Source organism: Clarias gariepinus, chromosome 6, assembly GCF_024256425.1.
Source record: "Clarias gariepinus isolate MV-2021 ecotype Netherlands chromosome 6, CGAR_prim_01v2, whole genome shotgun sequence".
In the NCBI taxonomy this organism is placed as follows: domain Eukaryota; kingdom Metazoa; phylum Chordata; class Actinopteri; order Siluriformes; family Clariidae; genus Clarias; species Clarias gariepinus.
The window spans coordinates 8,394,092-8,408,234 of record NC_071105.1 but is presented as its reverse complement, the minus strand read 5'-3'; the positions used below and the strand labels follow the sequence as shown (position 1 = coordinate 8,408,234).

Below are 14,143 nucleotides of genomic sequence, written 5' to 3'. Positions count from 1 at the left end.
AGGAAACCCACCAAGCACGGGGAGAACATGCAAACTCCAGACTCTGGAGGCACAAGGCAACGTTGCTAACCACTAAGCCACAGCGCTGCCTCCTCCTTGATCAGAAAATGAGATTTTCTTTTTTAAACACCAACAGTTTTTAGTCAAGAAGGTTGAATGTTAGATTATCTTGAATCACAACCCAGGAAAGCTTTTGCTGTGCGTTCAATATCTATACACATGACAGTTTAGTTGCACTGGGGAAATAAAACTTAATTCCACCACAATAAAAACCACTTTTCCCCTTTCAGATAACTGAATGAAATCATTTCCGACTGTGAGTTTGAGCTGCTGTATAAGGCAAGCCTGAGGTACAGTATAGGCTCTATACAACCACCAATCAAAGTTTGGACGCACCTTCTAATTCCATGGTCTTTCCTGATTTTTATTTCTATCTACAAAGTAAAACAATGGTGATGCTGTCCAAAATGTGCAATAATCTCCTTTGAACATATGATATTGATGCTCCGATGACTTATGCTCCGTAACGCCTTCATAACGCCTCTACTGTAACAACCTCTTTCTGTGCGTAAACCTGAAATTCGCTATTTGTTCTGTCTTGTTGAAATACTGTATGCTTTGGTGCAAGTGTGATCTGATAGCGTTATGCTTACAGTAAAAGCCTTTAAAAATCTGATGTGTAAGACATTCTCTGACCCTCCATTATCAGGGTAAACCCGCAATACAAAGAGTGTTATGCTTTCCGCCGTGAAGCCTTCACTGCCCGAAAGGCCTTCTGCCTCAAAAGGAAGTGCCTTTCAAGCTCCATTCATGCTGTGTACCCGGGAAAAAGAGTACACATCGATGCCATGTCTTACGCTTGAACATCAAAGCGTTCGAAAAGCCACAGTTCATTCCCACATTTCAGTGAATTCACATGCACAAGATGCTGTAAGTTGCTCTGAGTTTTCGTTAATGTCTGGGTAAAGGTGCTCTGACTGATAACCGTGCCTTGACTAGCAAGTGTCGACCACAAGAGGAGACGGTCCTGTGGAAGAATTCCAAGAGTTAGGAATGCCAATCAAACAAAGTGCAAATCGTTTGGGTTTTTAAATTTTTAAATATCTCTCCCTCACCTACTCATCGTCTATACGGGATCGTGGGGGGACTGGAACCTATTAAGCACTTGGATGAGGTGCCAATCTATCACAGGGCACACACACTTACTCATTCACAGCCAGTTAGCCCAACTCGAATGTCTTTGAACTGTGGGAGGAAACTGGAATATCCAGAGGAAACCCATCAAGCACGAGGAGAACATGCAAACTCCATGCACACAGACCCCGAGGCGGGAATCGAACCCAGACCCTGGAGGTGGAGGGCGACAGTGCTAACTGTAAATTTAGATATTTAAATATGCAAAACAGTTGCGCTTTATTTGTTCTCTAGCTTTTCCCGTCGCAGTCCATTAAAAATGCTAAAATCTATTTGGAATATAACGAATCAGCAGAAAAAGAAATAAAATGCCTTTAGGGTTGGCATTCTGAATATGTTAGTGTTAGCAGAAAGGATCCTGATCTTACGCCACATTTTTCCATTCAACTACAACAATGATGGGGGTCATCTTTGAGCATGGTGTTAATAATAATAATAATAATAATATCTTATGCATGCATATCACCAAAATGTGTCGGTTTCCACAGCGAAGAGAAAACACCTTCTTTCCCCTGTGGCATTTACACAGCTGCTCAGGGCCAAACTAATAACTCACATCATAGGTGTATTTATAGCTGCCAATTTGTGACTCAGTTGCCCAGTACAGAATCCGGGATTATGTGGTGTGCTGATGGTGCCTGAGCCATGTCGGAAAAAAACTAAATCAGCCCCTTGGTCCAGGCAGAATGTAATACAGATATTTTATTAAAAAAAAGCCCAAATTGTATCGTGAAAAAAATAAGCTGTAGTATATTAATATCATATGATTTCATATTTTTGTTTTTGGTTTTACATCGATCAACAGTTCATGAGACAGAAGTTGGGAATTTAACAATGGCAATGCACTTTTTAAACTTAAAAAAAAAAAAAAAATACACTAACTAGGGTTCGATTCCCACCTCAGGTCCGTGTGCATGGAGCTTGCATGCTTGGTAGGTTTCTTCCAGGTAATCCTGCTTCCTCTTACAGTCAAAAAACACGCAGATTGGACTTATTGGCGTTCCCAAATTTCCGGTAGTGTGTGAATGAGCTCATGAGTGTGTGTGTGTGTGTGCCCTGTGATGGATTGGCACCCCATCCTGTGTGAACTACCACGCCTTGGTTCCAAAGTCTCCTGGGATAGGATCCAGGCCCCATGTGGCGCTGTATACAGGATAGAGTGGTATAGACGATGAGTGAGTGAGTAAACTATTATATTATGGAAAAAAAAAGCAATATAACATTGTCCTAATGAAGAAGCTGAACAGTTAATCTGATTTAAATTCGAACATCGTTCATACATTCTTTCATTCATTTATTAATTCATTGATAGGACAGCAGCACATGGCAGAATGTCATACTAACACATTCACACACTATTTCACTCCTGGCATAGCTACTGGCATGTTTTGGGAAGGTGAGCTGAAACCAAAGAATCAAAGAGAAACTCTTGTTAACATGAAGGAAAAAAAATCTGAAAGATAACCCGAGCTCCGGATCACACCGCGGCACCGTGATCCCGCACCGGTGCACAACAGCAGAGATTAATTACTAAAAAATAAAAGAAGCCAAGTACAGAACGGATGCTGAGAAAAACAAAAAAAAAAACGTAATTAATTTTCTCTGCACCTGGTCACAACTTCTAACTAGAAATCGAATTTTTAAACAAGACTGGGATCTTAATCTACATCTAATTAACCCACCGTTCTGTCTTTTCAACCCGTTCTCTATCCGGTGCCTGAAGCGTGGAGCGGCTGTCCGTGCGGATAATCAGTAAAGAACAGAGCTAACTCGTCTCATCTCGACAGAGGCGATCGAGCCTGGTGAAACATCAGCCAGAGGATCTTTTTTCTCCTCTCACCTTTCACAGGCTATTAAGATGCCAAAGATCTGCTCTGTGCCTTCTGCTCTTTAATTGATCCCCCAGGGTGTCACCTTCTTTAGCAGCTCCTCATAACGACATGCCAATTAATAGTGAAGCACAAAAACAGTGGGTTCCTGGAGCTCAGCTCTCTGGGGAGAGCGCGGTAATGGGCAGACAAGTCTTCAGATCTACACGAGTCAGCCCAAACCTAATCCAGACGTTTTTTTTTTTTTTCCCCCCCAGCATGTGTGTCAGTTCTGTTCTGTATAGTACGGTCTCTCTCATTTATAATAGGAGAAAAAAACATGAGGGTTTTCAGCATGTATTCTGAACGAGGGATTCTATTTCCGCGGTATCTGAGGACATTATTTTCATTTCACTGAGATTAAGGTTTTTGTTTGATTGCAGATGAGTCCGAGAGAGAGAGAGAGAGAGAGAGAGAGAGAGATGATTAGTGAGTTTCCCTTTGTCTGTATTTTGCATTGATTTCTTCTCGCCCTACATTTATTCCTTAACTCATAATCAGTTACTCCTTAGTTTTTGTTCTTTAAACACACTACCAGTCAAGAGTTTGGAAACACCTTCTATGTCCATGATCTTATCTGATTTTGATTTCTTTCTACACTGTAAAATGATACTGAAGGTGCCCAAAATATAAAACAATCTCCTCTGAACACTTGATATTGAGATGTTTCTGCTACTTATACTCGTAAATCCTTCATAATGGCTCTAATCTGAGGTGCTGGTCGTTAATTGGTGATTTTTGAGGCTGGTGACTCTAAAGGTTTGGTCTTGCTTTCCTGGGAAGGTCTTCATGAGAGTTTCATCATGGCGCTTGATGGGTTTTTGCAAATGGACTTGACACAATACTGTTCTTGCAAGAACTATTTCAGAACAGCTGACCTTCGTGTTTTAAAATAACAACTGACTGTTGTTGTTGTTACTTAAGTACAAAATTCCAGATGTGTACTTTCATAGTTTTGACAAAAGGTTCTATAAAGTAGAAAAAACTTGGGTCCAAATGTTTGACTGGTACTGTAGAACAATTTTTCCATCAGACTGTAGAACCACCCAATGGAAGCGGAGAATCTACTGTAAGAAGTAAACTTCTGTAAAATGTACATGAATTTCCATGTTTTTGTCGTACCTGATGGTGGAATGTCTACACATTCAGAAAATACAGTAATGCTTTATGATGTCCTGTAGGATTAGTTTGACATCAGAATTTGGATAAATCCTAAATTTGGACTTCCTTTGGCACACAATGTTGGCTAAAATAAACATTTAATGTCAAACCAGAGTACATGGAGGAAACCCACCAAGCACGGGGAGAACATGCACACAGAACTCCATGCAAACAGACCAAGAAGCGGGAATCGAACCCGGACCCTGGAGGTGATATTAAGTTGCAGACTTAAATAACCACAAACACAAATGCAGGCTGTTTTATCCATTAAGACAAATCTGTTGGAGATGCAGATACAACTTTTTGCAAAATCACACAAAACTCACTTATATAGCTAAAACAATTTTGACAAAAAAAAAATATTTCGGGCATTTGTGTTTTTTCCACACCCTTGTGAATATATATATATATATATATATATATATATATATATATATATATATATATATATATTTTTTTATCAGTTTGCAATAGCTCTTTCTTTATTACAAAAAATCTTAAAACTATACAAATGGACTTATCTCATTTTGCTGTCAAACTGTTTAGAAATGTTTATAAAATCACAGAAATATCACCATGAAGTGACTAACCTTCTTCTTGGATTTGAAGACGTTGCATCTGAAGACGTTGCTCTGTCCGTCTCGGGCTATATAACTGAAGATTTTCAGATCTTGTGAATCGTGCGACACATAGAAGATCCTGTGAAAACAAACAAACGAAAAAAAAAAAACATTAATTCAGAATGAAATTAGTGCTGATATGTAAATTTTTTTTTTTGTTTTACAATTTTTGGTATTTTTACTTAAGATGCTGTCAATAATGTACTACTAAACTAATCTCTCAACGAAAGTAGAAGAACTGGTATGTAAAATGTGTGCGGATGACACTGTGTTATTAGTCTGATAGCACGATTATTTGTAATTAATGTTGCAATAAGCTTTGTATCATCATCATCATCATCATCACCCTATGATTAAACGCAACCCTTCAGATGCCTTGCTTTAAAAAAAAACGAGAAAGAGTGAGTCTGAGAGAGCGAGAGAAGATTTTATCGCCTATTGTTGCTGAGGTTTGTGGTGTGTTATTAAAAAACTCACAAAATAACAGTGTGTGTGTGTGTGTGTGTGAGAGTAATATTGCTATTGTCACTCCTTTGCCCCTCAGTAGTCCTGTACTGTAAATCTTTTTATTCGTCAAGTTCACCATGATGCCCATCAATCACCTGCTTTATAACGCACTTTCTCACACACGATACATGAGAGAGCTGTTATTTTCCCTACAAGTGTCCTTAGAGTAAGTGACAATCAGTAAAAGTGTACTTCAATTTCTAGGTCTGGGTGAAAATTGTCCCGTGTAGAACCGAACGACTTTTTCACGAACAGGAGCAGAACCCCGAAATACCTACGGCACGGCTCACCGACGCTTCAACAGCTCTCAGCAGCAAACCCGCGTTCCATGTATTTCACTATTTCTTTAACAAGTTAACACGTGTCTCCGAGCCCCCTGAAGTGTGTGTCAAAGCCTCAGCTGAAATATCCTTTAGATAACGCACCGTTTCAAACATCAAACCCCTGCTGTTTCACTCTTCTTATTCCTATTAGAAAACTGACTTGCTTGTTTAAACCTCAAGCAAAACACAAATCAAAAAAAAGCAGGGAATGCTTTTCTTCACGTTGTAGTTCGTACACACATGCTGAAAACGCACCTAAAAAGGTAAATTTTGCATGAAAGGTAGGGATGGAAAAAGGTGATCCTTTTGTGTGGCAATTAATGTATCGCCACAAAATTATTTTCCAAATTCATAAATAGTGCTATAGTGCACCATCTTTTAACTCTTCCAGTGGGCCGATCGCAATGAAACAAAGCCTATATGTTACCTCCGGCTCGGCCAAATACACCTGTGAAAACCCCATCACAATTTGTTCAGTAGTTTTTACGTGATGCGTGCACAAACAAACAGACAAACAAAAATTCCAAAAAGCATCTTGATGTACAGTATTCTATTACTCCTCTTACGTCCCTGCTAATGTTATTCCTCTATAATCCTACAGGTGGCGCACTCGAAACTATTTACATATTGTCGGGTAGCACAAAATCCTGTGTGGTAGAAGTGAATTATTTAAGTTTGTTTAGGGGAAAACAAATAATTTGGATATTTATAAAATAATAAGGGGGAACAAATCCTTATGAATCACAATTATTTTGTGTGGAAGCCTCAAAACACGGCGTGCCTTAGAAGCCCTGTGTGCCCACGTTGGAAGCCACACACACCTGCATGCTCACAGCCGCTCAACCCGCGCACGCTCACTGTCACGTTGAGTTCGAAGGCATCTGAGGAGGTAAAACGTCACCATTTCTTTATAATCCTACAGGTTATTTAGAAATAATAATTATAGGGGATGATCGAGATATGAGCTGAATTTAATTGAAGGTAAATGTTAAAACTCTTGGATTTGAAGTTAGTTTGCATTGTTTAAATGCTGCGCTTGATTTGAAAGCTAGTGTTATAAGGAACTGACAACTGACATTTAATTACCTTTTAAATTTGTTTTAAATAGTGAAAATTGTAAGTAAATCGGCAGGAAATGTAATATCGAATCAGGATATTTATAAATATACTAACTAACAAAATTGCAATACAAATGGAATCGGCACGAGGTATCATGATAATATCGTATTGGGTTTCCCATTCCTAAAGATAAGTCAACAACAACAACAACAACAACAACAACAGTGCTACAAACCAAAGGACAGTTTTGTACATTTATATACTGTTACTTCCTCATTCCACATTAATGTTTACAAGCATATACCTTTTATTATTATTATTATTATTATTATTATTATTATTATTATTTTCAGCCAGAGGATTTTATTTCTTTCAACCAACAAAAACCTATTTTTTATTAAATGTGCAATTAGATTGCAGTTCACGTTATTTCTAGTCATTAAAGGTGTAATGCATTGCCACTGTCTGTATCTGTTTTATCCTTTAATTATCCATGTCTGAATTTTGATCTCTAAAGCTCAAAAACTCATTTTTTAAACTAGAGATTTTTTATTTTAATCCTCCTTGCAGTTTTTATTTTTGCTGTCACTAACTAATACTCTCTCCCCCCCCCCATTTTCTCCCTAATTTAGTCGTGTCCAATTCCTCTCCGTCACTAATGTTCCGCTCCCACATTAGGGCTACTACTACCACTCAGTCGGGAGGGCCGAAGACTATCGCCAGCCGACCGCATCTTTTTCGAACTGCTCGCTCACACACCGTTAGGGGCGGCTCAACACACTCGTATGAGAGCTCGGCCAATCAGCTCTCTCTAGACCTCCGGCTGCGAGAGGTTACAGCATCACCTGGGAACCGAACCGGCGATCTCCGGATGATAGGGCGAGCACTTTAACACTGCGCCACTCGGAGGGCCCACTTATGGATTCTAGTCCTGATGCACACTTTTGATTTAAACCAGATGATTTAAAAAAAAAAAAAGTTACTAGGACTTTATCTGTTTATTCTGAATAATGTATCTGTATTTGGTTACATCTCTAAAAACATAATGACTCTGATAATGGTGGATTGTGGTTTCTGTAGTGAAATGGGAAAATCACAGACCCTCTGGCTAACCCTGTGTGTCTGCAGACCACACACACACACACACACACACACACACACACACTGATAACTCTGCGTATACACTATATTTAAAAAAAATCTGAGCAGTAATACTTTTTTTCTTTTAAAAAAAAAAGCCAGAAACCCTGAATATAAACAGTATTATCACTTCCAAGACAATCATCATATCAAATGAACACTGTATAGTAAATGTAAAAAAAGTGCAGCGAGCGCAGAGGAGGTTAAACGGCAGACAGCTGTGAAGAGCTTGAGTCTGTGCAGGTTTTTATTTCAGGGAAGCCTGGAGGAAAAGTTGAAGAGCTTCGAGTCAGATCATGAGAAATGATGGAATTGTGGAGGAGGAAAAGGGAGTTGTGTTTAAGCTCAGCTTTACACAAACACTGATTTCCAAAAGAACAGATTCCCCATCAGTAATAATCACTTCATAATGCGTCTGTTTTGTATAGAATGAAACGTGACATGGTGTGTCGATGTAGGAAAACAATCAATGACAGGGTGCTGTGACACGCCCTGATGTGCAGCAGCGTTACTGTTACAGTCCTGAAGGGTTTGTTGCTTTTATCCCAGCTCAATAATATTTATTTATTCTACTATTTATTAACATTAATAAATATTATTAACGCTAATGTTAATACATTTTTCATTTATTAACATAGAGTCATGGCCAAAATTGTTGGCACCCTGAAGTTTTTTTGTATTGCATTAACACATGTTTTGCCATACACATGTTTATTCTCTTTGTGTGTATTGGAACAAAATAAAAAAAAAGAAGGAAAAAAAAGTAAATTTGACACAATGTCACACAGAACTCCAAAAATGGGCTAGACAAAATTATTGGCACCCTTAACTTAATATTTGGTTGCACACCCTTTGGGGAAAAAAAAAACTGAAATCAGTCGCGTCCTCTAACCCTCAATCAGCTTTTAACACCTCTCACCCGGGATTTTGGAACAACTCTTCCTTTGCAAACTGCTCCAGGTCTCTCATATTGGAAGAGATATATAGATATATAAAATTATATCCACAATTTTGAATGGGTGCCAATAATTTTGTCCAGCCCATTTTTGGGGTTTTGTGTGACATTATGTTAAAAAAGCTTTGTTCCTCCTTTTTTTTATTTAGTTCCCATACACACAAAGCGAATAAATATGTGTATAACAAAACATGTGTTAATGCAATACTTTTCTGTGAGAAATACTTGATTTTCTGGAAAATTTCAGGGGTGCCAACAATTTTGGCCATGGCTGTATAACACTCATGTTTTACTGTTTTTTTTACATTTATACAATAAGAAATCTCTTTCACTCCTACTGCTGCTGTCATGCGATATCTTTACCCTTTTATTCCCTTTTATACTGCACATTCTGGACATCCTGTATAATTTATACACTGTATATATTTCTGTTTTTATTTTATTTTATAATAACTTATACATTTGTTTACAAATTGCACATTCATAAATTTTTTTTAACATTGAAAAATAAAATTATTTTTTAGTACATTTTTTTCTTTTATTGCAGTAAAATCTTTCTATCTTCCTATTCAATTTAACCCTTCCACTTTTTAGGTCACAGACAGTCGTATAAGCACTTCACTGTGTATGGTTGTGTAGATGACAAATAACATTTTAATTGAAATTTACAACAATTAATTCTGACAGAGTAATCTGATTAGACAAGGGACGTTCCACGAGCGGACGCTAACAGCACTGGGACGTTTAACTATATCTATCACTCTGCATTCCAGATGTTATACAGTGGTTGATTAGATTAAGTCTCACCAGGAGTTATCTATTATAAAGGTCAATAAGTGAAAATATAAAGTAAATCTTGTACGTTTCTTAGGACTGTCCACCATCTTCGTTACACTAGCACAAGCGAAAAGTCGGAAACCAAAATAACGGATCAAAGTCATACACGGTAAACCAATGATAAACAAACATGGCTTGATAACGTCTACTGTGTACTTCGAAACGTCCCCCATTGCCGAGTCCCATTTAAACAGCTGGGTAATTGCCGCAGGTGTGTTTAGAACGCCGCTGATTTGGATCGTGGTAGTTTGACGTTGTAGTTACGACCTTGTCGGTTTTACAGATTAAGCTGGCCTGACAAGGATAAGTGTTGGCTGAAAAACAAATCACGATCTGTTGCTAAATGCCATCTGTGGTTGTATAAAAGCAATATCGCACTCAAGGTCATGCTGTTGTGCTGAATATCGCTTAAAGAATGTTGTGGAAAAACACATCATGCAAGGAACACTATTACCTTTTGATTGGTAAATGTAAACACTTTAGAAAATGTACACTTTGTTCTTTATTTTTTTTTTATATCTAGGATAATAGCAATCTCAAAATATGCAGGTTTTTGCCAATTATTGGGAGAGATGGTGTATTCAAGCTGGAACAACCATCAAAGCTGCTGTTATAGAAAATTCATCAATACCACCAACACCTTCTGCACCATCGATATTACTCATTCAATAGCACACTCTATTATAACACCCATTTCTTTCCTCGGTTTTGCGTTTTCTTTCCCACACAAGCAGCGCACTCTCCGACCCCCTTCCCTGCTAATTTGCTCGGAGGACTGTTTTTCGCACTGAGCTCGGAAATCTTAGCGTATTAAATGTGGACTAGCGAGGAGGCCCGGGCGGCGTTCGTGCTCCGCGTCTTCATCGGGGGATGATGTGGGGCATCAGTTTTCAAACTAACAGCAGCTGCAGAACAATTATTTCTTCCTCTTCGATTTATCATGACTGAGAGCAAAAACAGCAGACTGGATTTCTGCTGAGCTCGGGGGGATTCATCTCAGCAATTGTTCTGCATGAAAGAAAGCGCTTATTTAATCGACTGTGGTTCGCACTTATTATCTTTAAAGGATTTTACTTGGGCGGAATTTGGAATTATTTAACAGCGCTGGGCTTCAAAGATACCGACAAGAGATATACTTTTTTAAGACTTTACTACGATAAAAAAATTTTCACAAGCTTTAAAGCAAACCAAAGCGGTGTTTTATTAATTAATGATTAAGAGACTCAAAGTGCCAAACACGGGCGGACTCTTCACCCCTGTAAAAAACAACAGAGCCTTTGAGAAGTCGCAGCGTATTTGTAGATCTGTCCTGCTGTGTTTTTGTAGGTGATCTGACGCACAATAATCCTAAAGCGATACACGACTGACGGCAACTCATGAATCTTTTAGAGCGCTGGTGTAGCCGCTGTTATAGGGCTTACGCTCGCGACTAAGACTTTTAATGTGCGTTAAAGCTGAACACAATTCTAGCGTTTGGCTTCATAAAAGGACGCAGCGACTCCTGATGCTAGTGCTTAGTTTCGGTTGGGTGGCGAAGGTAAAGAAATGCCATCAGGACTCTACAGGGAACGGCTTACTCACAGAGTGAAGGAGCTAAAAGAGAGAGAGAGAGAGAGAGAGAGTAAGAGAGAGAGTAAGAGAGTGCGGTTGTGTAAATGCCATTGTACACGTCTCATTCACCTCTCGCACTCCTCTCTCAATCCCCCGCGCGCCATTTTACACGCTCGCTTACCTTACTAGCGGTAACTTTCCTCATGATGATCACAGATTATCTTCTGGAGTCATGAGTGATTAGCAGGGTCGAGCGTGAAACACCGAGATACTGTAACGGATTAGCGACGGTATGCTCAGGGATAATATTTCATCTGACTGGGTCGGCCTTGAAATGTGTGAGAATGTAGAACGACCAAAACGTATCATCCACAAACAGATTATAAAATGAGAAATCAATTAAGAAAACACGACAGAATTTGTCCGTATTTCGTTCAGAGCTCGCTCTTCCAATGATATCTTCATAATATTGTTATATTTATTATATTTTACTGCAATTGTTTATTCTTTCATTTCTTTTTGCTGCTGGTCTCTGAGAGCTATCAAGCAAATCACTGCAATGGCCATCAAGTCTCTTTATCTTTATTCTTTATGTAAAAAGTATAAATCCAGTTTGTCGCATGTGTTTACTGAAAACCGTGATGCCAATAACAAGCAGTGATGTGAAGCGCCGCTATGAGATAAAACACGAGCCGTTAGAGCGAACATATCCACAGCGGCTCGAGCGGAAATCTAAATGTCGCTTTACCCTTTTAACTATTTCTAATAACGGCGGGTACTAATGCTAGTGCTTAATAAATGCCTTCTTGGAGAAAACTACCATATGTCCCACTAGTCAAGTCTTAAGTCAAGTCTCTGTAAGGTGTTACCACAGAAAAAATGCTAAACTTTCATTAAAGGTTCCATATTTTACTATTCCTGAGACTTTGGTGGAGCTCTAAGACCTGTCTTCACTTGTTGGGGTGTGTGTGTGTGTGTGTGTGTGTGTGTGTGTGTGTGTGAATGCTCCAGCTGAAACATCCCTCAGATGGCATTCTCTTACACCTATAAAGCACTTTCTTAAACAAGGTGTTTCAGTGTTTAAGTAAATGAGCTGGTGCTGAGACACGCCCACCAGGACCCTGAACACCGTCCTGTAGTCTATGATTTTATTGATTTGTGTAAATCTTCCTTTTTAAACATTAATGTAGCAAAAACAAAGGAGAGCTGTATTGATTTTAGTTAAAACAAATCCTCAGCTTGTTTCCTCTGTTGTAACAGACAGTCAGGATGTGGAATTGGTGCAGCGGTACTGTATAACTATTTAGGTTTTGTGATCGACAACAAAGTGGGTTTTAAGCCCCAGGTTCGTGCTCTGTTCAGAGTTTAAATGTCGGTACTACTTTCATGGAAATGTTATTGTTGTTTTATTGAATCTGTTTTTCTGCTGGTGAGGCTTCGGTCGAACAGAAGAATCGGTTGCAGGATATTGGGAAGGTATGCGCTGAAATTGCTGGTACACCCTTAAATGACCTTCTGGATCTGTATAAGGTCAGGTCCTTAGAGAAAGCTTGATCAATATTGGCAGATCCGAGACAAGCCCCCCCCATCCCGTAATGTGCATTTAGGTTGTTTCTATCAATTCTGCCACAATGCAGAACAAACAGGTTTAAAAGCTCATTTATTCCTGTTGATAAGTTTACAATTGTGTTGATATTTATTTGTCTCATTTGGGAATGATATAATTACCCTTGAACTTTGAACCAAAGCAACGAGCCAGGTAGGGATCTTCTTATATGATGTCACAATAGGGGGACAATTGGCTAATTGGCTTGTTTCAAAAGGACAAACAGAAAGGAATGTTTTTTTTTCATGGAGACCCATCTAAACATCTCACCATAACTAAAAAGTAAATGTTGCATAACACTTCCCCTGTAATTTGCGTTACAGCTGCCACTACTGTCGAAGATGCTGTTACAGGTAATTAATCAATCCTTTTCCAGTCAACATCACTGCAAAATAAACTCAGACTCTCATTAGAAGCATTCGTGCAGCATGTAAAGAGAAACTCTGATGGCTCTCTTTTCCAGGCAGATAAAAATAAACAGTTCTGACTCAGTTTCAGTCGTTTCAGCCCATGTCAGAGTTTTGGACGGACACGTTGTCAAGTTCCAGCAGTGCGATCCTGCCAGGATGATTAATGCATGCTGATTGGGCTGGCAGGGAGGAGGTCGAGGGAGGCCATGGTGCTTATGAGGACTGCATGTCTGCAGCTGGTAAGAAAACAACAAGCGAGTCTAACCAGCACAGGGTCCTTTCAATATTAATGTGATTAAATGTTTGAAAGAGCACGCGTTTGGTGACTGGGAACGCATTCTTTCTCTCAATTGAAGGGAATTTAGAAAGGTATGAGGATTCCTTTCTGCTGTGTAAACATGTGTAAGAAAATGTACAGACGGTCCACGGGTGGTCATTACAGTGAGATAAGAAATATACATGTTTTTTTTTCTCTAAAAAAAGCTTTTTGTTGGAGCTTTTCTTAGTGCATTTTATAACCCAGATAATATATAATATAACCCATATATACACTAAGGGGGAGAGAGAGAGAGAGAGAGAGAGAGAGAGAGAGAGAGACAGATATGCCTTTCTGGCCATCATCAGGAAAATAGAAAAAAAAGAAAGAAAGAAAGAAAGAAAGAAAGAAAGAAAGAAAAAAAGAAAGAAAGAAAGAAAGAAAGAAAGAAAGGGAAAGGACATGACATGAATGAAGAAAAAATAAAAAGAAGAAAGAAAAAACATGGAAAAAGAAAGAAAGGGAGACAGAAAAAAGGGTTGAAAATAAGAAACAAAAATGGAAAATAAAAAGGGGAGATGGAAGAAAAGTAATGAAAGGAAGACAAGAAGAAAGGTAAAGTAAAGAAGAAGTTATAACGATAAAAGGAAAGAAGA

At 38.7% G+C, this 14,143-nt stretch overlaps 1 protein-coding gene across 1 annotated transcript in view; it reads right to left on the bottom strand.

Moving 5' to 3' along the window:
- The window catches only part of nos1apa (nitric oxide synthase 1 (neuronal) adaptor protein a), a 132,025-nt gene that overhangs the window by 35,034 nt on the left and 82,848 nt on the right, over positions 1–14,143 (bottom strand). Inside the window, exon 5 of the mRNA XM_053498459.1 lies at positions 4,814–4,922. Coding sequence (XP_053354434.1) covers positions 4,814–4,922 — 109 coding nt within the window. The remainder of the gene's footprint in view (positions 1–4,813; positions 4,923–14,143) is intronic.